Here is a 24,629-nt window from a genome sequence, read left to right on the forward strand (position 1 = left end):
TACTCTATCTCCTCCTAAATACATTCTAATTCCTCTTACAGAAATACCATCTAAATCATTTTTTTAATATCTCACTTTGAGGGACTATTTCACCTGGCTACACATGTAGAATTGGATTAAGAGGTACTAGCCCAAAAATATATGGAGCACCATAAATGCAGCACAGATTTCTAAAGGGTCCTAAAACATTACAGATATATAAGCTGTTCTAATTTCCATCAAAGTAGAAAGAAAGTCCAACGGGAAAAAAATTGTAATATCCACAATTAGCACAAAATGCTGTGTTAAATATCTTTTTTGAAATACTCATATGTAGTCATAGTCAGCAACTATTCTGAAACTGAATAAGGTATGATACTGGGGTTTACAAGTGATTTATTTAATCTAAATTTTACTGTGCACCATCCCCCTCAATGGTCTATTTTAGAAAACTCAAAAGAAAACTGAAGAAGAAAAGCCATAGAAAAGTGAGAAACATTTTACTGATTATCATGCCAATTGGCAGGTATAAACATATTAGGTGAAACTATTTGTGTATACAATTTTTATTTATTAAAAAAATCAAAGACTTCCATTTTTGACAGAAAAATCACCTAGATACTCTGAACAACTTTCCTGATAAAAATAATTTGAAAGTAAATATCTAAAAAATAAGGAATCTGCCTACTTGAAATTACAACTTTAAAGTGTCGTAATAGTAGGTTTGAGGCTAGCATCAAAGGCAGCACTTGGCCTACAGGTATCTGCTGAACATACCTAGGGTCAAAGAGATAGGAGATAAAACTCAGAGCTCACTAAAGGTAGAGAATCCAATAAGAGAACCCTGCATAAAGTCACAAACTCAAAGGACTACCTACTCAGTGAAAGTGTAAACAAGAAATAAATCTGCCACACAGAAGGGTACAGTAAGGAAACTTGTCTGTCTTGACCCTGGCACTGAGTGAATGTTATGAAAACTGTCCTGAAAATTTGTAGCCATGAGGTGGCCTTATATTGGATTGGGGAGGGGAGCGGGGCAGTCATTTATAGCTGGGTTCATACTATCTCTATAATCTCAAAAAACTTCAAATGGAGAATTTACTTTAAAACGGGCTCCTCGTTAGTAGTGTCCCCAAGAAAATCTTTCTGGGAGGATACCAATTTCAACACAAGCCTCAAAGAATTACCACAGGTAAAAAACCAAGGAATCAGAAAACATAAATAAGGCTCAAAGAATAAAAAGTCAGCAGAAAGAACAAAGAGCAAAATCAGACCTGAAGAAGACTTCAGATATTGATATTATCAGACAAAGAATATCATATTAAAATATATTAAATATTTTTTAAAATTAAAGACTTGAAACTATGAAAAAGAAATGAGAGACCATAAACAACAATTGAGCAGATTTTTAAAAGAACTAATTAAAACTTCAGTAATGAAAAATATAATTAAAATTTAAAACTCAATAGACAGGAAAATAGGTTACTTCTTGGCCTTACCACATGAATGCTGAACACATTTTAAAAATATCAGTTTGAAGTATCACCAGATTATTAACTTTGCCCAAAAAAGCACATGTTTTATGCATTTCTCTGTTCTTCAGACCATCAAAACTTATTCCCTTGAGAGTTAATATTTATGATCATATTTTTCTGCTACTCAGTTTTTCCTAAAAAACTATCTTTATAACTGACATTACTACATATTATAAAAACCATCTTTATAACTGTAATTATGACAGTTCAAAAAATATGTATATTTTACTAAAAGGATAATGACATCAGATCTATCAACTTTGTCATTTTGACTGGCCCATCTCACTGTCCCTTATTTCTGAATAAACTAATGAAAATTAAAGTAACTTAAGTTTTCAATCCTTTTAAATTTAAATAATATCCAAATTTAGGACTAATTAATATATTTGGTGGAATACCCAGAAATTCTTGAAAAGATTTTAAAGTATTACAGTTATTTTTAAGTCAAATAATTCATGTACAAAATATCAAAGAATTTTATTCACCAGAATTCTAGGTAGAAGAAAATAGTGTTAATTATTAGAGGTCGGAACTTCAGAAAGTGAACTATGCTTTCCAAAAGACTACTCACTGACTCACTATACAGAAAGTCAAGTTTAAGACAAGTGTGTGGTGAAGGGCAGAGAAGGGAAAAGTGAATTGGTATTGCCAGCCAGGCAGTAAAAACATTTCACATAAAGAAAGCAGAAATTTTTCTGCAGCTCCCTTGATTATAAGAATTGGAGAGATATCTAAGAATGATTTTTAAAAGCATCTTGCCACTCTAAAGATATCCACAACAAATGCAGCTGCTAAGAGAATGAAATTTGGGGAAAGAGAAGAGATAGCTAAAGATCAGTTTAATGAAGCTTTCTTTGGTCTTTGAAGCATTATGCAAAAACTCCTTATCGCAGAGCCTCTTCAAAGAAACCTGTAGTAAAAATCCTATACTATTCCTCGGGGAGGGGAAAGGGTAAGCTGGGACAAAGTGAGAGAGTGGCATGGATTTATATATACTACCAAATGTAAAATAGATAGCTAGTAGGAAGCAGCCGCATAGCACAGGGCAATCAGCTCAGTGCTTTGTGACCACCTAGAGAGGTGGGATAGGGAGGGTGGGAGGGAGACACAAGAGGGAGGAGATATGGGAACATATGTATATGTATAACTGATTCACTTTGTTATAAAGCAGAAACTAACACACCATTGTAAAGCAATTATACTCCAATAAAGATGTTAAAAAAAAAATCCTATACTATTCCTGAAAGCCTTCAAAGTGGAATTGAGATTTCTTTGTACAGGACAATGTAAAGGTTGGCCCTAAAGAATCTAGCCATACATATTTTGTTACAAAGTCTCTATTCCTAAATATTTTTCACATTTGATAATACCTTGTTTTCTAATATCTTCATTTGTTTATCTTTTTTTACAACTTCACATTCAATGCTTCGAGCCTAAAAAACATTATTTGACATCAGATTTTTAAAAAATGTCAACAGAATTTCTATTTTCTGAGTATCTTTTAGACATGGAATTATAAAGCTTAGTCTTATATTTCTACAAAAACATTTATCAGCTCTCCCAGTTTAGTTCAGTAACCTTTTTTAAAAAAGAAATTCTTTTTGTGTCTATATGTCAATGTTCATTATTCTTATCTTAGCATTAATATCACTTTACAATATTTTATTAGCTTTCCCAGTTTATACTGAATTTTTTTAAACTATATATAAATGTTTATAATTTGTTAAATATGTCTTTCACAAACATTTGTTAAACTGAACTTTGTAACAATCCAATGATATAGAAAAGTAGGTATTATTATCCCCACTTTAGAGATGAGGAAACAAAGGCTCAGATAAACTACGTATGAAATAATAAATGTCTGAACTAACGTAGTGGATTGGGATAAAAGAAGAGTGTAATGAATTTCAATGTCAGCCAAAATATCCAAGAAATATTTGTATTTTAAATTCTTTCCAGAAAACTGTTTCAACAGGTAAATTGAAATCCAACCATGGAAAGCTGAAACATGCTATCAATTTGTCTTGCATTTCGTTGTTTTTTTTTTTTTTTCCTTAACTCATCATTAATATTTTCTACTTTGGTAAAATAAATTTAAGTTCTTAGTGGAAAATTTTTATTTTACATTAAACATGAAATTCATGTTTTTCCCTACACCAACAAAATTAGTGTTTTGAAGCAGCCCTCTGATACAAATTTTAAAGTAGTGAATTACATACCAAGTCTTTAGGAGATTAAATTCATTTTTTTCGGGTTGAATTTAACAAATAAATATGAAACTCAAAGAAAAAATAACTTTTTGAGAAAAATATATGATATAGTCTAAAGAATGTTAGAGAGGCAGCTCTACCACTTCTTACTCATGTAGCTTTTCAAGTTTTTACCCTTTGAAGGCCTGACTTCCTAATTCATAAAATGAGAACAAAAATGACTTCCAGTTTAAGATAACATACATAATCTAGAATGTTCCTGGTTCATTGCAAGCCCTTAAAAATATAGTTCATCTCATCCTTAGACTATTCCAATAGTCTTAGAGCTCTCCAACGTATAAATAAAATTATGACACTTCTCAGGTGAAAACTCTTCAATAACCTCAAACTCCTAAATATAGCTATGTGGCCTTAAATGATCTACCCTCATTTTCCCCCACCCTCATTTTTCCCCATCTTCATCTCTCCACTCGCATCTCCTCGCCTCTCAGCTTTCCCTCCTCTCTCCACTCTCACCACTATCTTAAACTCCACCTTTCAGCCAAGATAAACTTTGTCTAGTTGCTTAAATATGATGGGCTCTCTCATACTTCATATACAATGTGTGTATGTGTGTGTGTGTGTGTGTGTGTGTGTGTGTGTGTGTGTGTGTAACTTGGAATACTCTTCTTTTCCCTGATATACTTGTGCCCACACCTCTGCCTTCCACTAATTCCTATTAATCAGAGGTTTCAAAATGAATGTTGCTTCTTCCAGGAAGCTTGTCCTGACTCAAGTTTAGATAGATGCCCTTTCCATGGGCTCCAACAGCAATTACATAGAAGACCTATGTTTTGGTCTGGCCAGCATCCTTTCCTGGAAAGACTCTTTCAGTATAAATTTCACAGTAATCCTGCTTAGTTCATAAAGCTTGATGGGGACTGATATGGCTCCAAGGATGGCAATGCAGCTCAGGCTTGGACAGATTACTCTATCCCCTAATTGCAATGAATGGCTCAGGTATAAGTGAGCTAAACTAGACCAGAGTCCTCTCTAAGATTTTTTTCAGAGCTTTCAAGACTATTTTTTATAGCCTTCCAATTTATTCCAGTGCCTTTCACCTCTCCCTATTCCATTCTCAAAAATTAAAAATGTTACTTGCCTAATGAAAAAACTTAATTGGATACTATTGTCCACCAAAACAAATTAAAAACAAACTTAGCACCCAGAACAGTGCCTGGCACATCGTAGGTAGTCAGTAATATTTGTGGAATGAATGAAAAAACACAGTCAAGGCTTTCACAATCTAGGTTGATCAGCACAATCTATTTTGGCACCCTTTTCTCCCTCTATGTATGTTATATACTATAATCATGTCACATACTTTATACTATTCCACTTTTGTGAATAATCTTCCCTAAAAGCCTTCTTCCTATCTCAACTCTTTGAAATCATTTCCACCAATGCACAACACAAATTTATTAATCAATTTATCAGTATATTTCATATTACTAAAGTATGAGCCTTTTATTTAGCCTAAAATATAAATCAACATTTATAAATGCTCACTATTTAAAGAAATTTAGAATCATGCCACTATTTCTTCTAGATATAAACCACATAAGCAAAATAACCCAATGTGGCCCCTATTTTTAAGGTCAATAGCCTACAACAGTCCTTGGCCCACTAATTATTTATACAATAGTGTACTTTTTCTTGACACGTGGTATTGCTTTTATGATTTAAAATTTTGTGATAGAACCTTTCATTAAATACAACATACCTTTTCTTCACTCTTGTCCAATTTATATTTAACTTCATCTCCTTTCTGTTTTAGTTCTTCTTTCACAGATTCCAGTTCATTCCTTAAAGAAATAGAAGAGTGATACTGTAATAAAATCTATATTTTCATTTTATTCCCTTTCTGGAATTCCTAAAACGGTTGACTATTTAATTTTTTGTTGGTTTATATTTTCATTTTGTTTGATAATTTTTCATGCATTAATGTCAATAAGCACAATTCTACTCCTACATTTAAATTAATTTATACATTTATTTTGAAATTACTTAGATCTTTATAGCCATTTTTCCATAAAAAAAGAAACTCCTAGGTAGGAAAACTTATTTCTTATTTAAGTCAAGATTTCACTTTACTGTTTTCTTAGTCATAAATTAGTCATCATTCTAAGACATAGTCGTAATGTTGTACAGATAAATTAGGGACATACATACCAGTGATTTTAAAGAAGAACTACATGACTGAGATATTTGCGTATACCTGTATCCTTATATATGTACAGAGTATCTCTGGAAACATACACAAGAAACCTAGATACCTCTGGAGAGGGAAACTGGATATCAGGAAGACAAAAGGCAAGCAAAACAGGTTTCTTTCCCCATGTCCTTTTGTCCTTTTGATTTTTACACCACATGCATGTATTATCCTTTCAAACTTTTTTCAATTTAAAATCTGTCTGTTGCATATGAAAACAAGGGTGTTTTGTCTCAGAAGGATACTTAAAGCTATTTCTTTCTTTCTTTTTTTTTTTTTTTGTGGTACGTGGGCCTCTCACTGTTGTGGCCTCTCCTGTTGCGGAACACAGGCTCCGGACGCACAGGCTCAGCGGCCATGGCTCACGGGCCCAGCTGCTCCGCAGCATGTGGGATCTTCCCAGACCGGGGCACGAACCTGTGTCCCCTGCATCGGCAGGCGGACTCTCAACCACTGCGCCACCAGGGAAGCCCTAAAGCTATTTCTAATTGTAGACTCTCTTGTTACTACAACTGATATGTTACTGGGTCTAATGTAAATGCATGGAATAGTATTCAATCACGTGGAATAACTTGGCCTTGTAAGAACTGAATCTAGGATGTTTACTCTTCAACTGAGTTTAAAATTTTTAATTGGCATATTCTTACTTTTCCTAAATATATTTTTATTTACAGTTCTGTAAGTCCATAGAGTAGGCAGATGTACAAAAAGATATTATCCAAACAACTTAAATTAAAAGCAGCCTTTCCCTAAAAAATAGCTTCACTTTTTATCCCCAAAATGTACAGTGGCTTAATCACAGATTTAGTCTATAAATAACAGTTACTTCTGAAGAAGAAAAGTAAGCATAAAGGACAAAAGTAATCTTTAGAAGCATAGTAAAAGATGACTTTCCAAATATGGAAAATAGTAACAGTTAAGTGCCAGGCACTGTGCTCAGCACTTTATTCACATTTCCTCATGAAATCCCCAGACAGTCCTATGAGGGAGATATATTAGGTCTAAGGAAATATCAAATAATTTACAATTGTTAAGTTTTAATGACCACATTCTTTAATCAAACAAGTCAAAACTTAATACATCAGAATGTGAGTACAAACAAGAGCCCCCTAATATTTGGAAATCATCTAAATTACTAATGGATTAAAAGGAAACTTAAAATACAAAAACAGATTATTTAGAAAATAATAAACATGAAAACACTGCGTATCAAAAAGCAGGTCACAGATCTACAGTAGTGTTAGAAAGTAAATTGATACCTTGAAATGTTTTTCAGTATTTGAAAAAGAGAAAGATAAACCAAATATCAATATATTGATTTTTAAATATATCAATTTTTAAAGTAACTAAAGAAAATATTAATATTTGATTGCAGGCAGGAAAAAGATTTGTAAGTAAAAAAGCAATGGGAAAAAATTTCAAAAGGAAAGAATTCGATTTAATACAAAATTCTTTAAAAAAACTTCTGTATAACAAAAAAATTACCCAAAGTGAAAGGAAAACAACAGGTTAGGGGAAATATGTGCTTTAAATAAAATAACATAAAGGATTAATATGTTTTTTAAAGCTTAAATGAGTAAGAAAATAATCAAGATATCAAAATATTAGTGGGCAACAGGCATAAGCAATTTACAGAGAAGAAACTCTAGCAAACACACACGAAAAATTCCAAAGCTTACCCAAAACATGAGAATTATAAATCATAACAACTATGAGTTGTTTCTACCTGTTATATTATCAAATAAATTAATGATAATACCCAAAAGTAATTAAAACATTTGGAACCATCATTTTCATAAAATATTGGTTGTATTGCATGGTTTACAACTGATAAAACCTATTAGAAACCATTGGTCTATAAAAAGTAATTGAAATAATTATTCCTATGACTCAATAAATTCACACTGGAAATTTATCCTATAAGAAAAACATCTCTATGTCCCAAAATGTTTACTACAGTATTCTTTATGATAGTGAAAAACTGGAAAATGTAAATATCCAAATTAAAATATTGTTATATTCACTTGACTGACTGGCATACAAGCATTAAAATAGATGATTGTGAAAACAACTAGAAACATAGATAATGCTTAAAGTAATATTAAATTTTTTAAATACCTCTTCTAAATTTTCTGGCATATGACTAGTATACTTTCTTAAATAAATATTAAATATTAGAAAGTTTATGATAATTTAAAATTAATTTCTACATCTAATATCACTATTTCAAGCTAAGTATAAAATAGACATTATTACAATTTTATTTTTAAGCAGGATTCCAAACCAATGATTTAAGTCTAATTTTTTATTTTATACTATATTCAACATAAGATTAATGTAAATTAACTACAACAAGTTAATAGAAAAGAAATACTATTTTGGGCCAGTCAAAAAAGGCCAATGCATTAGTCTTGCCTCAATTGTGTTTCTGTCTCTTCCAGATTTTCTATTTGTTTCAACATCCTTTCTTCTTCCTTTTTGCTGTTCTAAAGAAATAATCAGTGCGGTTTATATTAATTATTTTGTTTCAACAAAACTAAAATTGAAATTAATACTCAAGACCTTTATCTGTCTTAAAATTCATTTAGTTATATATAAAGCAAGAGAATGGGTTATTTAACTTATACAGTTCCACACTAGTTTTCCAGCCTTACTCTATTCCCCTAATAATCTCTATATTAGTAGCTAAAAAACTAGTCTTACTTGCTGTTTCCCAGTGATACTTTGAGACTTGTGTCCTTTGTTCATATTGTTATGGCTTCAAGGAATGCTTTTCCACTCATTGCTACCGACTGAACTGATAATTATTCATGTTTTTAAGGCAAAAATCAATGCTGTATTCTCTCTGAAGCCTTCTCTTTCTCTTTCCCCAAGGCAGAAGTGATCCTGTGAACTGTGATAACATTTTGTCCCCCAAACAATACATATACTATTTTAAGCTATTTGAGCATTTATTTTTTTTATTGAGTCATAAACTAAAGAGGAATGATATTTTATTCATCATTGTATGCATATTATTACTACCTCAATATGCATATTTTTCTTCTAAAACAAAGTATTTCGAAGAAAAAGATAATCAGATAATCTAAAATAATCAGACTTTTAAAGCTGGAAGAAACTTTAGAGGTAATCTATTCTAACCCCTTAACTTTACAGTAAGAAAACTAAGTCACTGGGACTTTCTTTTTCAACTCACATTAATATCTTCTTGCTGTTTCTTTAATTCTAGGGCCATATCCCTTGTTTCTTGTGCTAGGTCTTTGTTTTCCAGTGAAAGCCTTTTGCAGCTTGCAGTTAGTTCAGTATTCTTAAGCCTGTTTTTTAAAAAACATGTCATACCAAAATATTTACATATAAAATTATATGATGTGGAATTTTATCCAAAATAATCTTAGGGGAAAGAAAGGAAGGGCTGGGGCTACAAATGAAATAAGATTGGCCATTAGTTAAAAATTTTTGAAGCTGGGTGATAGGTATATGCTGGTTCATTACAATATTCCCTCTTAACGTTGTATATATTTGAAAATTTTCTATAGTAAGTTTTTCAAGATGTTACATATTTCCTTGCATATTCTCCATACCACTTCCCCATTTATCTTTCACAAATTTTGAAAAGTATTTATTTTTTCAAATAATATTTTCTTTCTAGTAGACTGTCTCTTAGAAACTGTTTCAAATTTCTGATGATTTAATAGCACATGAGACATTAACTATTTTTAATTAAAATATTTTCATTAAAATAAATAAAACTTTGTGCACATGCACAACACTTAAACTGCTCTTACAAGGTCTCAAATATTCTACATTGGAAGAGAGATTACTGCTGTTACTGGTTGCAGCCAGGATCATTTTTAAATGAGGGAAGGGGAGTGTGTGGCTGGCTCTATGGAATGATTTCAGAAGCACCTTTTATCTCCTACTTACTGATACTGGAAACTCATCAAAGAGTTTTAATTAAAAAATGAAAAGTTGAAAAAGCAAATATACCAAGGATAACACAAATTTATATTAATCAGTTCATTCATTAAAAGGAATTTTGGTTAATAGATGAATATTACCCAGAGCTCCTACAAAAGTACTGTTGAAAAGGTACCAGAAAGCTGAGAATGGGAGTTGAAAGAGAAGTGACAAGATGCTGAGTAAATTACTTATTTCTCATTTTTATCTAGAGTTGAGAAGCAACCAGAAAGCAAAAATCATGCTCACCACTAGATTGCCTGCTTCAGTTTAGTTCTCCCTGAGTAACAACACAACAATCATTTCCTCCCACTTTCTCTAGAAATTAAATTTACTAAGTAGGTGAAACAACTAAATATTATGTTTGGACAATGTGAGAAATGAATTTATATTTTGTCAGTTCATCAATACAAACCTATGTAGTAATTTAGTAAAACAATCAAAATAACTAGTTACAACTACAAATGATTATTTTTATGAGGAGCTAAATAATCTCCAAGAAAAGAACATATCGCTCTTCTAATGCAGTTCTCAAGTTTGTGATATATACTCTTCTTATGTCAATAATATGTACCTCCTTTAACAATGAAATTGACACATTATTTTGATCTTTAATCAGAAATAAAACACAACTTTAAGCCTATTCAAAAAAGTATTACACATAATTTACTAATTTAGTATTACCTACTTCGGAAAGTAGTTAATACTTTACAGTATTACAGAAAGCTTAGGAATTGAATACATAAGCTACTTTATAGATAGAAAACATACTTCTCATTTTCAAGCTCAGTTTTCAGCTCTTTAACCTGTTTTGAATAATGCTGTTCACTTGTTGCAATGGCAGTTAACTGTATTTCCAAATCATGTACTTTTTTCTGGAAAATAAACATGTATTATCACAGCAAATGTTTTTACAGTTTTCTCACTTAAGAAGTATGGTCACTCCATGTAAGCAAGTTATATCTTTGGCAAAAATATGACAAATTTTTAAAATTTAAATTGATTTAATGCCATAGTCATTATAATTTTAAAACAATGAGCAATGACAAATGCAATACTATAAGTAAATTCCATCTTGATATTCTGAAGCTCAAGCAGTAAAATTATATTTACATATTATAAAATACTATTGTCAATTTTATACTACCAAGTAATTAATTTCAATTAAAATGTCACATTTTTAAGAAGAAATGCATTAGTTAATGAAATCAGGCAGTACTTGAAAAACTAAGCTGTTCTTACTATATTAGAAAGACAATTACAATGTAATACTGTAATAGACTGAAAACATACTTTTTAAAAATAAAAGACATTCTAAAATTATAACATGAGCACTATAAAAATTACTATAAGCTAAGAACTTAATAAAGGCTAAAATTTAAATGTATCAATTAAGAAATACTCAAGACATCAAGAAATGTAATTGTTATAAGCCATGGCATTATGTATACTATTGGTATCTAAAATGTTGACCTTTCTCTTCCTCATTATAATATGCAGGTTCTCTAAATGTGCTTTAAATCAATTGTTAGCATACTAAATGTAGCAGGAACACATCTTCCAGAGGAATTTTGTGAAGCAATCTTGCACAAATCTAACAGCCACACCATAATCTACAATGTAAATCTGTATCCTACTAACAAAACACTTGAAAAAAAAATGTATCCTTTTTAAACAAACCTCTCTGGTTTTGAGAAGCCCTGTTAGTTCTTGTTCTGCTCCTTTTAATTCTTCAGCAATCTTCTCAAATTGTTTCTTCTCATCTAAAAGCTTTTGGTTTTCTGCCTATTTAAGGACATTAACAAATCATGACAATCAAAGCACACACACATTCAAGATAATCAAGCTGCTCAAACAGAGTTGTGAAGAGAATTATGAATTTCTCTTTGGCTCAAATTTTTAAAAAAGAGAAAACAAGTCATTAAGTAAATTCCCAAACTAAATATGATAACAGAGGATTTAATGGGCAGAGCCCTGGAATTTTTTATTTAAAAAAAATAAGTCATACAGGTCACTGAATTCAAACCTCACCTTATGCATAAATCACTTTAATTTATTAGCACTTATTACTTAACTCACTATTCTATCAACCCAGTTTGTACTTACATTTTACTAAAATGCTCTTCCTGTAACTTTCATGCAATGGTCATTGTTCTGTGTTCCTTAATCACAAAGTCTAATTCCTCTTTTCACATGATAGCTGAGAAATATTTGAAGAGCTATCATCACTCCTGAACTTTTCTCTTAGCTATTCTAAAATTTCTAATTATTTTTATTATATATTCCTATGGAATGGTTTTATATTGCCTCATTCCTTCAGGATGGGCTCACTTTGTCAACATACCATTCTAAATGAGGTGTCAAGAATTTAATTCAATGTTCTAGACAACCATGGGTCAGCAAACTACAGCTCACAGATCAAACCCAGCCACTGCCTGTTTTTAATAATTCTTTACCATAATATAGCCAACCTAGTTGTTTATGTATTATCTATGCCTGTCTTGCCCTGTAACAGCAAAGTTGAATACCTGCAGCAGAGACCATATGGCCCGCAAAGCCTAAAAACTTACTATTGGCCTTTCACATAAAAATTTTGTCAACCTCTGCTCTAGACAAGTCCTATACAACAAAACTTCCTGCAACAATAGGAACATTTTCCATCCTGTCCAATATGGTAGCTATTAGTCCTTCAAATGTGGGCCACTGGAGCTTAGAAACTGACTTGTTAATTTGATTTATTTTAATTAATTTAAATATAACACATTTGGCCAGTGGCTACCATACTGGTTAGCATAGCTCTAGCTACTGAGCAAAACAAACTATAATCTAACCATTAACTCTTTAGTTATGAGTGCTTAATTTCTATTACTTCTTCCTGTTATCCAACAGAGCATAAGATTATGAATTCAATTTTTATTTTGTTTACTTAAGCATGAGATTATAATAATTTTATTAAAGCCTTGCCAATAAGAGGTCTGAGATTAAAAACTATAAAATCCACTAATTGCAGTTATAGAGTTTGAATTTTACCTATAAGCAATGTAGAGCTATTGAAAGTTTTGATATAGCAATATAACATGATCATATTTGCGATTTAAAAAAGATAACTATAGAAATAGTACATAGGAAGACCCAATTATAATCAGGTATATATCTATACCTATATAGATATGTACAAATATCTACAAATATAAAGACTCAAAGATATGCCATGTAAACAATAAACATAAAAAAACTAATGGCCATAATAATATCAGTTAAAACAGACTTCAAAATGAGACAGTATTATCAGAGATAAAGACAGGCATTCAATCATGACCAAAGAGTCAATGCAGCTGGAAGATATAATAGTTATATATAAATGTAAAACATTTAACCGAAATTCAAAATACACAAGGCAAACATTGACAGAATTAGAGAGAAACAGACAATTACAGAATCAAAGTAAGAGATTTTAATACCCATCTTTCAGTAAACAATAGAACTGGACAAAAATGAATCAAAACCAAAAGAGTTTTCACAATACCATCAACCAACTGTACCTAATTGACATTTATAGAACATTCCACCTAACAATAGCAGAGGAAATATTCTTTTCAAGTGCACATGGAGCATTCACTCAGATATACGAGATCATGATTTCTAAAACAAACCATAACAAATTTAAGTAATAATATAGATATACGAGATCATGATTTCTAAAACAAACCATAACAAATTTAAGTAATAAAGTATATTATTTGACCATAATGGAATTATGGTCAAGCTAAAAATGAATAACAGAAATGTAACAGCAAAATCTCCAAATACACAGAAATTAAATAACAGACTTATAAATAACCCCAGGGTCAAAGAATAACTCTCAAGAGAAATCAGAAAATAAATGAAAATGAAAATACAACATATCAAAATTTGTGGGCTAAAGCTAAAGAGGTGATTAGAGGAAATTTATAATATTAAATGTTTACATTAGAAAAGTCTCAAAAGAGCAATCTAAGTTTCCACCTTAAAAACATAGAAAAAGAGCAAATACACACAAAGCAAACAGAAGGAAGGAAAAAAGAGAAGAAATCAGTGAGATTGAAAATCAAAAACCAACAGAGAAAATCAATGAAATAGAAAGCTGGTTATTTGAAAAGATTGATAAAGTAATAAAACTCTATCAAGACTGACAAAGAAAACAAGACCACAAGACAACTCTCAGAATGGAAGAAAATATTTGCAAATGAAGCAACTGACAAAGGATTAATCTCCAAAATTTACAAGCAGCTCATGCAGCTAAATAACAAAAAACCAATAAACCCAATCCAAAAATTGGCAGAAGACCTAAATAGACATTTCTCCAAAGAAGATATACAGATTGCCAACAAACACATGAAAGAATGCTAATCATCATTAATCATTAGAGAAATGCAAATCAAAACTACAATGAGATATCATCTCACACTGGTCAGAATGGCCATCATCAAAAAATCTAGAAATAATAAATGCTGGAGAGCGTGTGGAGAAAAGGGAACACTCTTGCACTGTTGGTGGGAATGCAAGTTAATACAGCCACTATGGAGAACGGTATGGAGGTTCCTTAAAAAACTAAAAATAGAATTACCATACAACCCAGCAATCCCACTACTGGGCATATACCCTGAGAAAACCATAATTCAAAAAGAGTCATGTACCAAAATGTTCATTGCAGCTCCATTTACAATAGCCAGGAGATGGAAGCAACCTAAGTGTCCATCGTTGGATGAATGGATAAAGAAGATGTGGCACATATATACAATGGAATATTACTCAGCCATAAAAAGAAATGAAATTGAGTTATTTGTAGTGAGGTGGATGGACCTAGAGTCTGTCATAGAGTGAAGTAAGTCAGAAAGAGAAAAACAAATACCGTATGCTAACACATATATATGGAATGTAAGAAAAAAAATAGGTCATGAAGAACCTGGGGTAAGATGGGAATAACGACACAGACCTACTAAAGAATGGACTTAAGGATATGGGGAGGGGGAAGGGTAAGCTGTGACAAAGTGAGAGAGTGGCATGGACATATATACACTACCAAACATAAAATAGATAGCTAGTGGGAAGCAGCTGCATGGCACAGGGAGATCAGCTCGGTGGTTTGTGACCACCTAGAGGGGTGGGATAGGAAGGGTGAGAGGGAGAGAGATGCAAGAGGGAAGAGATATGGGAACATATGTATATGTATAACTGATTCACTTTGTTATAAAGCAGAAACTAACACACCATTGTAAAGCAATCATACTCCAATAAAGATGTTAAAAATAAAATGACTGACAAAGAAAAAAGAGAGAAGACATAAATCACCAATATCAGCAATGAAAATAAGGGTAACACTACAGACTCCAAAGACATTAAAAAAATAATTGCAGGGAGTGCTACTAACAACTCCATGCACAGATAGTCGACAAAGTTAATGAAATGGGTTAATTCCTTAAAAACCACAAACTACCAAAATCACCCAAGATAAAGCGAGTAACTTGAATAATGCTATAGAAAAAATAAATAAAATTCATAGTTAAAAATCTTGCCAAAAAGCAATCTCTAGGTCCACATGATTTCTCTGGAGAATTCTACCAAACATTTAAAAAAGAAATAATACTAATTCTATATAATCTCTTCCAGAAAATGGAAATGAAAGAAATGATTCCCAACTCATTTTATGAGGCCAGCATTAGCCTGGTTCCAAAACCAGTGAAAGACAGTCCAAGAAAACTATAGGCCAATAACTCTCATGAACACGAAAACAAAAATCCTCAACAAAATATTAACAAAAAAATTCAACAATACAGAAAAAGAATAATACAGGCATATCTCAGAGATATTATGGGTTCATTACAGAATACTGCAATAAAGCAAATATCACAATAAAGCAAGGAACAGGAACTTTCTGTGCACATAAAAGTTATGTTTACACTATTCTTAGTTTACTAAGTGTTCAATAGCATTATGTCTAAAAACAACAATGTACATACTTTAATTTAAAAATACTTCGGAACTTCCCTGATGGAGCAGTGGTTAAGAATCCACCTGCCAAAGCAGGCGACATGGGTTCAAGCCCTGGTCCGGGAACATCCCACATGCCATGGAGCAACTAAGCCCGTATGCCACAACTACTGAGCCTGTGCTCTAGAGCTCATGAGCCACAACTACTGAGCCCACTTGCCACAACTACAGAAACCCACACACCTAGAGCCCATGCTCTGCCACAAGAGAAGCCACCTCAATGAGAAGCCCGTGCACCACAACAAAGAGTAGCCCCACTCGCTGCAACTAGAGAAAGCCCGTGCACAGCAATGAAGACACAATGCAGCCAAAAAGAAATAAATAAATAAAGTTTTTTTTAAATACTTCATTGCTAAATAAACCCAGACACCTACGGTCAATTAACCTTTGACTAAGGAGGCAAGAATATACAACGCGAAAAGTCTCTTCAGCAAGTGGTGTTGGGAATGTTGGACAGCTGCATGTAAATCAGTGAAGTTAGTATGCTAACACATATATATGGAATTTATGAAAAAAATATATCATGAAGAATGTAGGGGTAAGACAGAAATAAAGACACAGACCTACTAGAGAATGGACTTGAGGATATGGGGAGGGGGAAGGGTAAGCTGTGACAAAGTGAGAGAGTGGCATGGACATATATACACTACCAAACATAAAATAGATAGCTAGTGGGAAGCAGCCGCATAGCACAGGGAGATAGCTCGGTGCTTTGTGACCACCTAGAGGGGTGGCATAGGGAGGGTAGGAGGGAGGGAGACGCAAGAGGGAAGAGATATGGGAACATAGGTATATGTATAACTGATTCACTTTGTTATAAAGCAGAAACTAACACACCATTGTAAAGCAATCATACTCCAATAAAGATGTTAAAAAAATAAAAAAGAATACACCCTCTCACCACACTCAAAAATAAACTCAAAATGGCTTAAAGACTTAAACATAAGACATGACACCACAAAACTCCTATAACAGATCACAGGCAAAACATTCTCTGACATAAATCATACCAATTTTTTCTTAGGTCAGTCTCCCAAGGCAATAGAAATGAAAACAAAAATAAATAAGTGGGACCTAATCAAACTTACAAGCTTTTGCACAGCAAAGGAAACCATAAACAAAACAAAAAGACAACCTACAGAATTGGAAAAAATAATTGCAAACGATGTGACCAACAAGGGCTTAATTTCCAAAATATACAAACAGCTCATACAACAACAATAAAGAAACAAACAACCCAATCGAAAAATGGGCAGAAGAACTAAAGAGACATTTCTCCAAAGAAGATATACAGATGGCCAATAGACACATGAAAAGATGATCAACATCGCTAATTATTAGAGAAATACAAATCAAAGCTATAATGAGGTACCACCTCACGCCAGTCAGAATGGCATCATTAAAAAGTCTACAGATAACAAATGCTGGAGAGAGTGTGGAGAAAAGGGAGCCCTCCTACACTGTTGGTGGGAATATAAGTTGGTGCAGCCACTGTGGAAAACAGTATGGAGGTTTTCTCAGAAAACTAAAAATAGAATTACCATAGGATCCAGCAATCCCACTCCTGGGCATCTATCCAGACAAAACTATAATTCAAAAAGATATATGTACCCCTATGTTCATAGCAGCATTATTCACAATAGCCAAGACATGGAAACAACCTAAATGTCCATCAACAGATAGATGGATAAAGAAGATGTGGTACATATATACAATGGAATACTACTCAGGCATAAAACCAAACAAAATAATGCCATTTGCAGCAACAAGGATGAACCTAGCGATTACCATACGAAGTGAAGTAAGTCAGAAAGAGAAAGACAAATACCATATGATATCACTTATATATGGAATCTAAAATATGACACCAATGAACCTACCTAAGAAACAAAAACGGAGTCATGGATATAGAGAATAGACTGGTGGTTGCCAGGGGTAGGTGGGTGGGAGAGGGAAAAAAAAATACTTCATTGCTAAAAAAATGCTAACCATCATTACATTATTTGTAATCTTTCTGCACTAGTAACAAAGATCACTGATCACAGATCACTGTAAAAAATATAATAATAATGAAAAAGTTTGAAATACCATGAGAATTACCAAAAAGTGACACCAAGACACAGAGTGAGCAACTGCTGTTGGAAAAATAGTGCCAATATACTTGCTTGAGGCAGCGTTGCCACAAACCTTCAATTTACAGAAAATGCAATTATCTGCAGTGAAGTGCAATAAAACAAAGTATGCCTATACACCACACCAAGTGAGATTTTTCCCAGGAATACAAGGCTAGTTCAACGTTTGGAAATTAATCAATGTAAAACACCATATTAATAGTCTAAAGAACAAAAACCACATGATCATATCAAATGACACGTAAAAATAATTTGACAAAATTCAACACAGATTCATAGTAAAAATTCTCAACAAACTAGGAATACATGGGAAAGTCAACAAAAAACCTATAATTAACATCATAGTTAATAGTTAAACACTAAATGTTTTTCCCTTAAGATCAGGACATCAAAGATGTACACAATCATCACTCCTATTCAATATCATATTGGAAGTATGGAAGAATAAAAAAATACACAAAATAATTCATCTTTAATAAATAAATAAATATTTTGTGGAAAAGGTTGGGGGTGTGGCCAAGATGGCACAGTAGGAAGACCTTGTGCTCACCTCCCCCTATCAGCATACCAGAATTAAACTATTTACACAGAAACTGTTGATGAGAAAGACCAGAAGACTAGAGAAAAGTGCTTCTACAACTAAAGAAATAAAAAAGGAACCACAATGAGATGGGTAGGAGGGGCAGATATGTGGTATAGTCAAGACCCATACCCCCAGGGTGGGCAACCCACAACAGAAGAATAATTGAAATTGCAGAGATTCTCCCCGAAGAGCACGGAGTCCAAGTCCCACACTGGGCTCCCAGGCTAGGGTCCCTGCACCAGAAGATGAGTCCCCGAAACATCTGCCTTTGAAGGCCAGTGGGATTTACTTTCAGGAGAGCCAAACGGCTATGGGAAATCGAGATTCCACTTTTAAAGAGTGCACACAAAATCTCACATGCTCTGGGACCCAGGGAAAGAAACAGTAATTTGAAAGGAGCCTGCGTCAGACCCACCTGCTGACACCAGAGAGCCTCCTAGAGAGGCATGAGGCAAGTGGAGCCCACCCTGGGAACACAGACACTGGCAGCAGCCAATTTTTGGAGCTCGTTCTACTACGAGGACACTTGTGCTGGCAAGCAACATTCTGGAATTCTCCCCCTCTAGCTTATTAGTGCCAAGACCCAGTCTGCCTCAACAGCCTGAAGACTCTAATACTGGGAACCTCAAGCCAAGCAACTAGCCAGATACAGCCCCAACCACCAACAGGCCAACTTCCTTAAGAGCCCCAAAGCCCACAGCCAACCCAAGACATGGTCCTATCCACGAGAAGGCAAAGGACTCGGCCCCACACATCACTGCACCAGCACCAGCCCTGGAACCACCAGGGCCCTACAATCAGAGATCTCAGGAACCAGCTCTACCCACCAGTGAGCCAGCACAAACACGAGGACCCAGCCTCACCCACCAGTTGGTGAGCACAAACCCCAGGATCCCTTGGGCTCCCACCCTTCCCACCAGTGGGTGAACAACAGGCACAGGACCACTGCAGCCACACAGCCTGCCTTGTCAAAAAACAGTCCATGTACCAGGAGTCTGGCACCAGTCTCAGGACCCCCAGGCCCTGAACCTGCCCACCTGCAGGCCAATACCAGTTCTGAGATGCCTTGGACCCCCTCAGCCAGCCATCCAATTATCCAGCCCCACCAACCTTCAGGCTGACAACAGCTCTGGGATACCCCGGACCCCAGAGCCAGTAGTGTCAGGAATCAGCCATGCCCACCAGCAGGCCGATACTAGATGCAAGACCCCAGCAATACAACTACTCATCCCAGAACCCAGCTCTGCCCACCCGTAGGTCAGCACTAGCCCTAGGATCTCCTGAGGCTCCACAGCCAGCCACCTTGTGACCCAGCCCCACCCATCAGTGGGCAGCAGCCTCCACACAAGGCAGGGCCTGGCAACCAACTGGACCGGGGCCACCCACACCTGTAAGACCACCCAAAGTAGGCAGCCCACCACAACAGAAGGAAAAACATGGCCCACATAGGGGGCACCCCTAAAGCATATAGTTCTGATGACCAGAGGAAAATATGTGGCTGGGACACATAGGATGTCTCCTATAAAGGGCCACATCTCAAAGGTCAGGAAATATAACCAACCTTCTAAATACATAGAAATAAAAACAGCAAATTAGGCAAAATGAGGCAACAGAGGAATATGTTCTAAATGTAGGAACAACAAAGTGAAGTGGAGATAAGAATCTACCCAAAAGAGTTCAGGGTAATGATTGAAAAATGCTCAAAGAACATGGGAGAAAATTGGATGAACAGGGGGGAAGTTAGAAGTTTTTAACAAAAAGTTAGAAAATATAAAGAAGACCCAAACAGAGATGAAGAATACAATAACTGAAATTTAAAAAATACACTAGAAGAAATCAACAGTAGATTAGACAATACAGAGGAATGGATCAGTGAGCTGGAAGACAGAGTAGTGGAAATTACTGAAGATGAACAGAAAAAAGAATAAGAAGAAATGAGGACAGTTTAAGAGACTTCCATGACAACATCAAGAGTATTAACATCTGCATTATAGAGGGCCCAGAAGAACAGAGAGAGAAAAGGCCAGAGGACATATTTGAAGACATAATAGCAGAAAACTTCCCTAATCTGGGAAAGGAAACAGACATCAAAGTTCAGAAAGAACAAAGAGTCCCAAACAGGGCCACACCAAGACACACTGTAACTTAAATAGCAAAAATTAAAGATAAAGAGAGAATATTAACAGCAGCAATGAAAAAGAAGTTATGCACATGAGAACTCCCAAAAGGCTATCAGCTGACTTTTCTGCAGAAACTCCACAGCCCAGAAGGGAGTGGCATGATATATTTAAAGTGGTGAAAGGGAAAAACTTAACAACCAAGAATACTCTACCTGGCAAGGCTTTCACTCAGATTTGATAAAGAGATCAAAAGTTTTACAGAAAAGAAAAGCTAAAAGAGTTCAGCACCACCAAACCAGCTCATGTACAAAGCTAGTAGAAAGGTTAAAAGACAAAAGTAATAAAATCAACTTTATCTGCCATAAGTAGTTAAGGGATACACAAAACAAAAAGATGAAAAGTATGATGTCAAAAATAGTAATAATGGGGAGAAGGGAGTAAAAATGCAGGGTTGTTAAAATCCATTTGAACTTAAGACATTAAAAACTTAATCAGATAGATAGATAGATAGATAGACTGCTGTATATAAACCTCATAGTAACCACAAGTCAAAAATCTATTATAGATACATACACACAAAATAGAAACGAACCCAAACATAACACTAAAGATAGCCATCAAATCACAAACGAAGAGAGCAAAACAGAACTACAAAAACAACTCAAGGAGGGGACCAAGATGGTGGAGTAGGAGGATATGGAACTTACCTTTCCCCACAAATACGTTAAAAATACATCTATACATGGAACAATTCTCATGGAAAACTGGAAACTGACAGAGGAACTCCTATACAACCAAGGATGCAAGAAAGATTCCCATGTAATCAGGTAGGACAGGAAGAAAAGCATCAAGTTGGGACCTGTGCCCCTGGGAGGGGACTAAGAAGAAAAGGGAAATTGCATGGGGGGACACTCACTGTGGGGAGTAAGTGGGTTGAGCCACAGACTGGGCATCCCAGTCCTGAGGTATTACATAGAGGAGACAAGCCCCTTTGGCTATTTGGAGAACTGCTGGGACAGAGAGAAAGGCTGGAGGTGTCTAGACTCTACTTGTGAGGAGTGAGTGGGTGCTGGCTTGCCACCAGGCAGGGCAGGGAGAGGTCTGCCCTAGAGGCTAGCACCTTGAGCACTCCCCAGTCCAAGCTGAGTGAACACCTTGGCCCCACTCACTCCATGCAACATCTTGGCACTGGATCTAGGAAAGCCAGGTCCTGGGAAAAGACTCGATCTAGGAATGCAGAGGCGGCCCAAGAGCCTGGGGTGTGGTCCAGGTAGGGTGGCGGCAGCCATTGTTGGTGCTTACTCAAACAATGCCACAGAAGTAGCCCAGGCTTCTGATGGCAGCACAGCCACTTCAATTCCTGCAACCATAACGTCACGATCTCCAGTGTCAATCAAGTTAATGCTCCGGCCCTGCCCACTCCATGCCATAACCTTGCACTAGATCTGGGAAAATGACAACAGGGGAAAAGACGTGACCTTGGGCTGAGTGAGTGGAGCCACAGACACATATGCAGGTAGCGGACTGGACCTCTGTTAGCCCACGAGCCCCACTTTCTATACAGCATTCCCCTCCTTTGGGGCAAAGGATCCAGCACGAGGAGAAGGAAAAAATACACACTTAAGGGAACACAGCCAGTTCTATCCCAACCCTCAGGGCATCCACTCCTGCAACTTAGGAACTGAAAGGGTGGGGATTGCCACTGAGCAGAGAAGAAGTCACACCTCACACCCTGTGCAGGCTTTAGCTCCTCAAACACCAGCCACATACCCTATCAAGGTGATAGTGGCCGGCACACCCTGGGGAAAGATGTGACTGGTCTCCACACCAAATCCAGCCCTTACACTAAAAACACTGGGCACATGCAGTCTACACAGGAATGCTCCCACATAAAAACACCCCTTCAAGACCACAGCAGATAACTGTTTCACCTAAATTCATAGAGACAGAAAAAGTTAAGTAAAATGAAAAGGCAGAGGAACAACTCATAATTGAAAGAGCAAGAGAAATTCCCTGAAAAATAATGAAACAGAGATAATCAGTACAACACACAAGTTCAAAACGTTGGTAATGAAAACACTAAATTAAGAAAGAGAATAGATCTAAACATTTTAACAAGGAACTAGAAATTATACAGAAGATCTAATCAAAAATAGAACATTCAATTTCTGATAAAAAGCACTCTAGAGGTAATGACTCACAGACTAAATGACACAAAAGAATTCATAAGCGATCTGGAAGGTAGAAAAATGTAAATCACCCAATCAGAACGGCAGACAAAGATAAATGAAAATTAATGGTGAAAGCAACATACAAGGTCTATGGGATAATATAAAACATGTCAACTTCCACATTATAGGGGTCCCAGAAGGGAGAAGAGAGAGAGAAAAAGGTCGAAAATGTACTTGATGAAATTACAGCTGAAAACTTCCCTAACCTAAAGAAGGAAACAGATATTCAGGTACAGGAAGCACAGACAGTCCCAAACAAGATAAACCCAAACAGACACACACCAAGATATGTCATAATTAAAACAGCAAAAGTTAAAGAGAGAATTCTAAAGGCAGCAAGAGAAAAAGAGAGTCACGTATAAAGGAACCCGCATAAGGTTATCAGCCAATTTTTCTACACTAACATTGCAGACCAAAAGGGACTGGCATGATACATTCAAAGTCATGAAAAGGAAAAACCTGCAAACTAGGATACTCTACTCAGCAAGACTATCATTTACAATATAAGAGATAAAGAATTTCACAGACAAGCGAAACTAGAAGAATTCAGCAATACTAAACCTATCCTAAAAGAAATGTTGAAGGAACTTCTCTAAATGAAAAAGAAGTAAGAATCTACAGGAAAGGGAAAATCCCAACAGGAAAGGCAGATAAATAACAAGGATTGAAGATCACTTAAATGAGCTAGTACACATATTAAAAAACAAACAACAATTGTAAAAGCAACTATAACTACAATAAACAGTAAAGGGATAAGCATGAAAATGTAAAATAGGACATCAAAATCACAAAATGGGGGGAGGGGAGTAAAAAAATGTAGATCTTTTAGAATGTGCTTGAACTTAAATAACTATCAGTTTAAAGCAATAGATATGATTATGGTCAACATAGATGAACCCCATGGTAACCACAAATCGAAAACCTACAATAGATACACACACACACACAAAAAAGAGAGAGAAACATAAGAATATTACAAAAGAAAATCATCAAACCACAGTGGGAAAAACAAAAAGAAGAAATAAAAAAGAAGAACTACAAAAACAACTGGAAAACAAGGGAAAAAATAACAATAAGTACATGCATATAAATAATTACGCTCAATTTTAATAGACTAAATGCTCCCATCAAAATATATGGTGGGTGATTGGACTAAAAAAAACAAGAGCCTTCAATATGCTAACTACAAGAGATTCACTTCAGAGTGAAATACACAGACTGAAAGTAAGCAGATGGAAAAAGATTTCATGCAAACAGAAACAAGAAAGTGGGGGTAGCAATACTCATATCAGACCAAATATGTTTTAAAACAAAGGCTATAACAAAAGATAAAGAAGAGCATCATACAATGATAAAGGTATCAATACAAGAAGAGGATTTTACACTCGCTAACATATACGCACCCAATACAGGAGCATTAAACATTTAAATACTAACATACATAAAGGGAGAAACTGAAAATAATACAATGATAATAGGAGATTTTAACACTCGACTGACATCAATGGACAGATCATCCAGACAGAAAATCAATAAGGCAACAGAGGTCCTATATGACACAATAGACCAGTTGGACTTAATTGCTATGTACAGGATGCTAC

General features: G+C 34.9%; 1 protein-coding gene across 1 annotated transcript in view; it reads right to left on the minus strand.

The window, feature by feature from the left end:
- The window catches only part of SYCP1 (synaptonemal complex protein 1), a 159,162-nt gene that overhangs the window by 66,364 nt on the left and 68,169 nt on the right, over positions 1-24,629 (minus strand). Inside the window, exons 12-16 of the mRNA XM_019919177.3 lie at positions 11,613-11,717; positions 10,704-10,807; positions 9,172-9,289; positions 8,391-8,461; positions 5,487-5,568 (exon numbers count right to left, since the gene is read on the minus strand). Of these exons, the coding sequence (XP_019774736.3) occupies positions 5,487-5,568; positions 8,391-8,461; positions 9,172-9,289; positions 10,704-10,807; positions 11,613-11,717 (480 nt within the window). The remainder of the gene's footprint in view (positions 1-5,486; positions 5,569-8,390; positions 8,462-9,171; positions 9,290-10,703; positions 10,808-11,612; positions 11,718-24,629) is intronic.

This window comes from Tursiops truncatus, chromosome 1, assembly GCF_011762595.2.
Source record: "Tursiops truncatus isolate mTurTru1 chromosome 1, mTurTru1.mat.Y, whole genome shotgun sequence".
Taxonomy (NCBI): Eukaryota; Metazoa; Chordata; class Mammalia; order Artiodactyla; family Delphinidae; genus Tursiops; species Tursiops truncatus.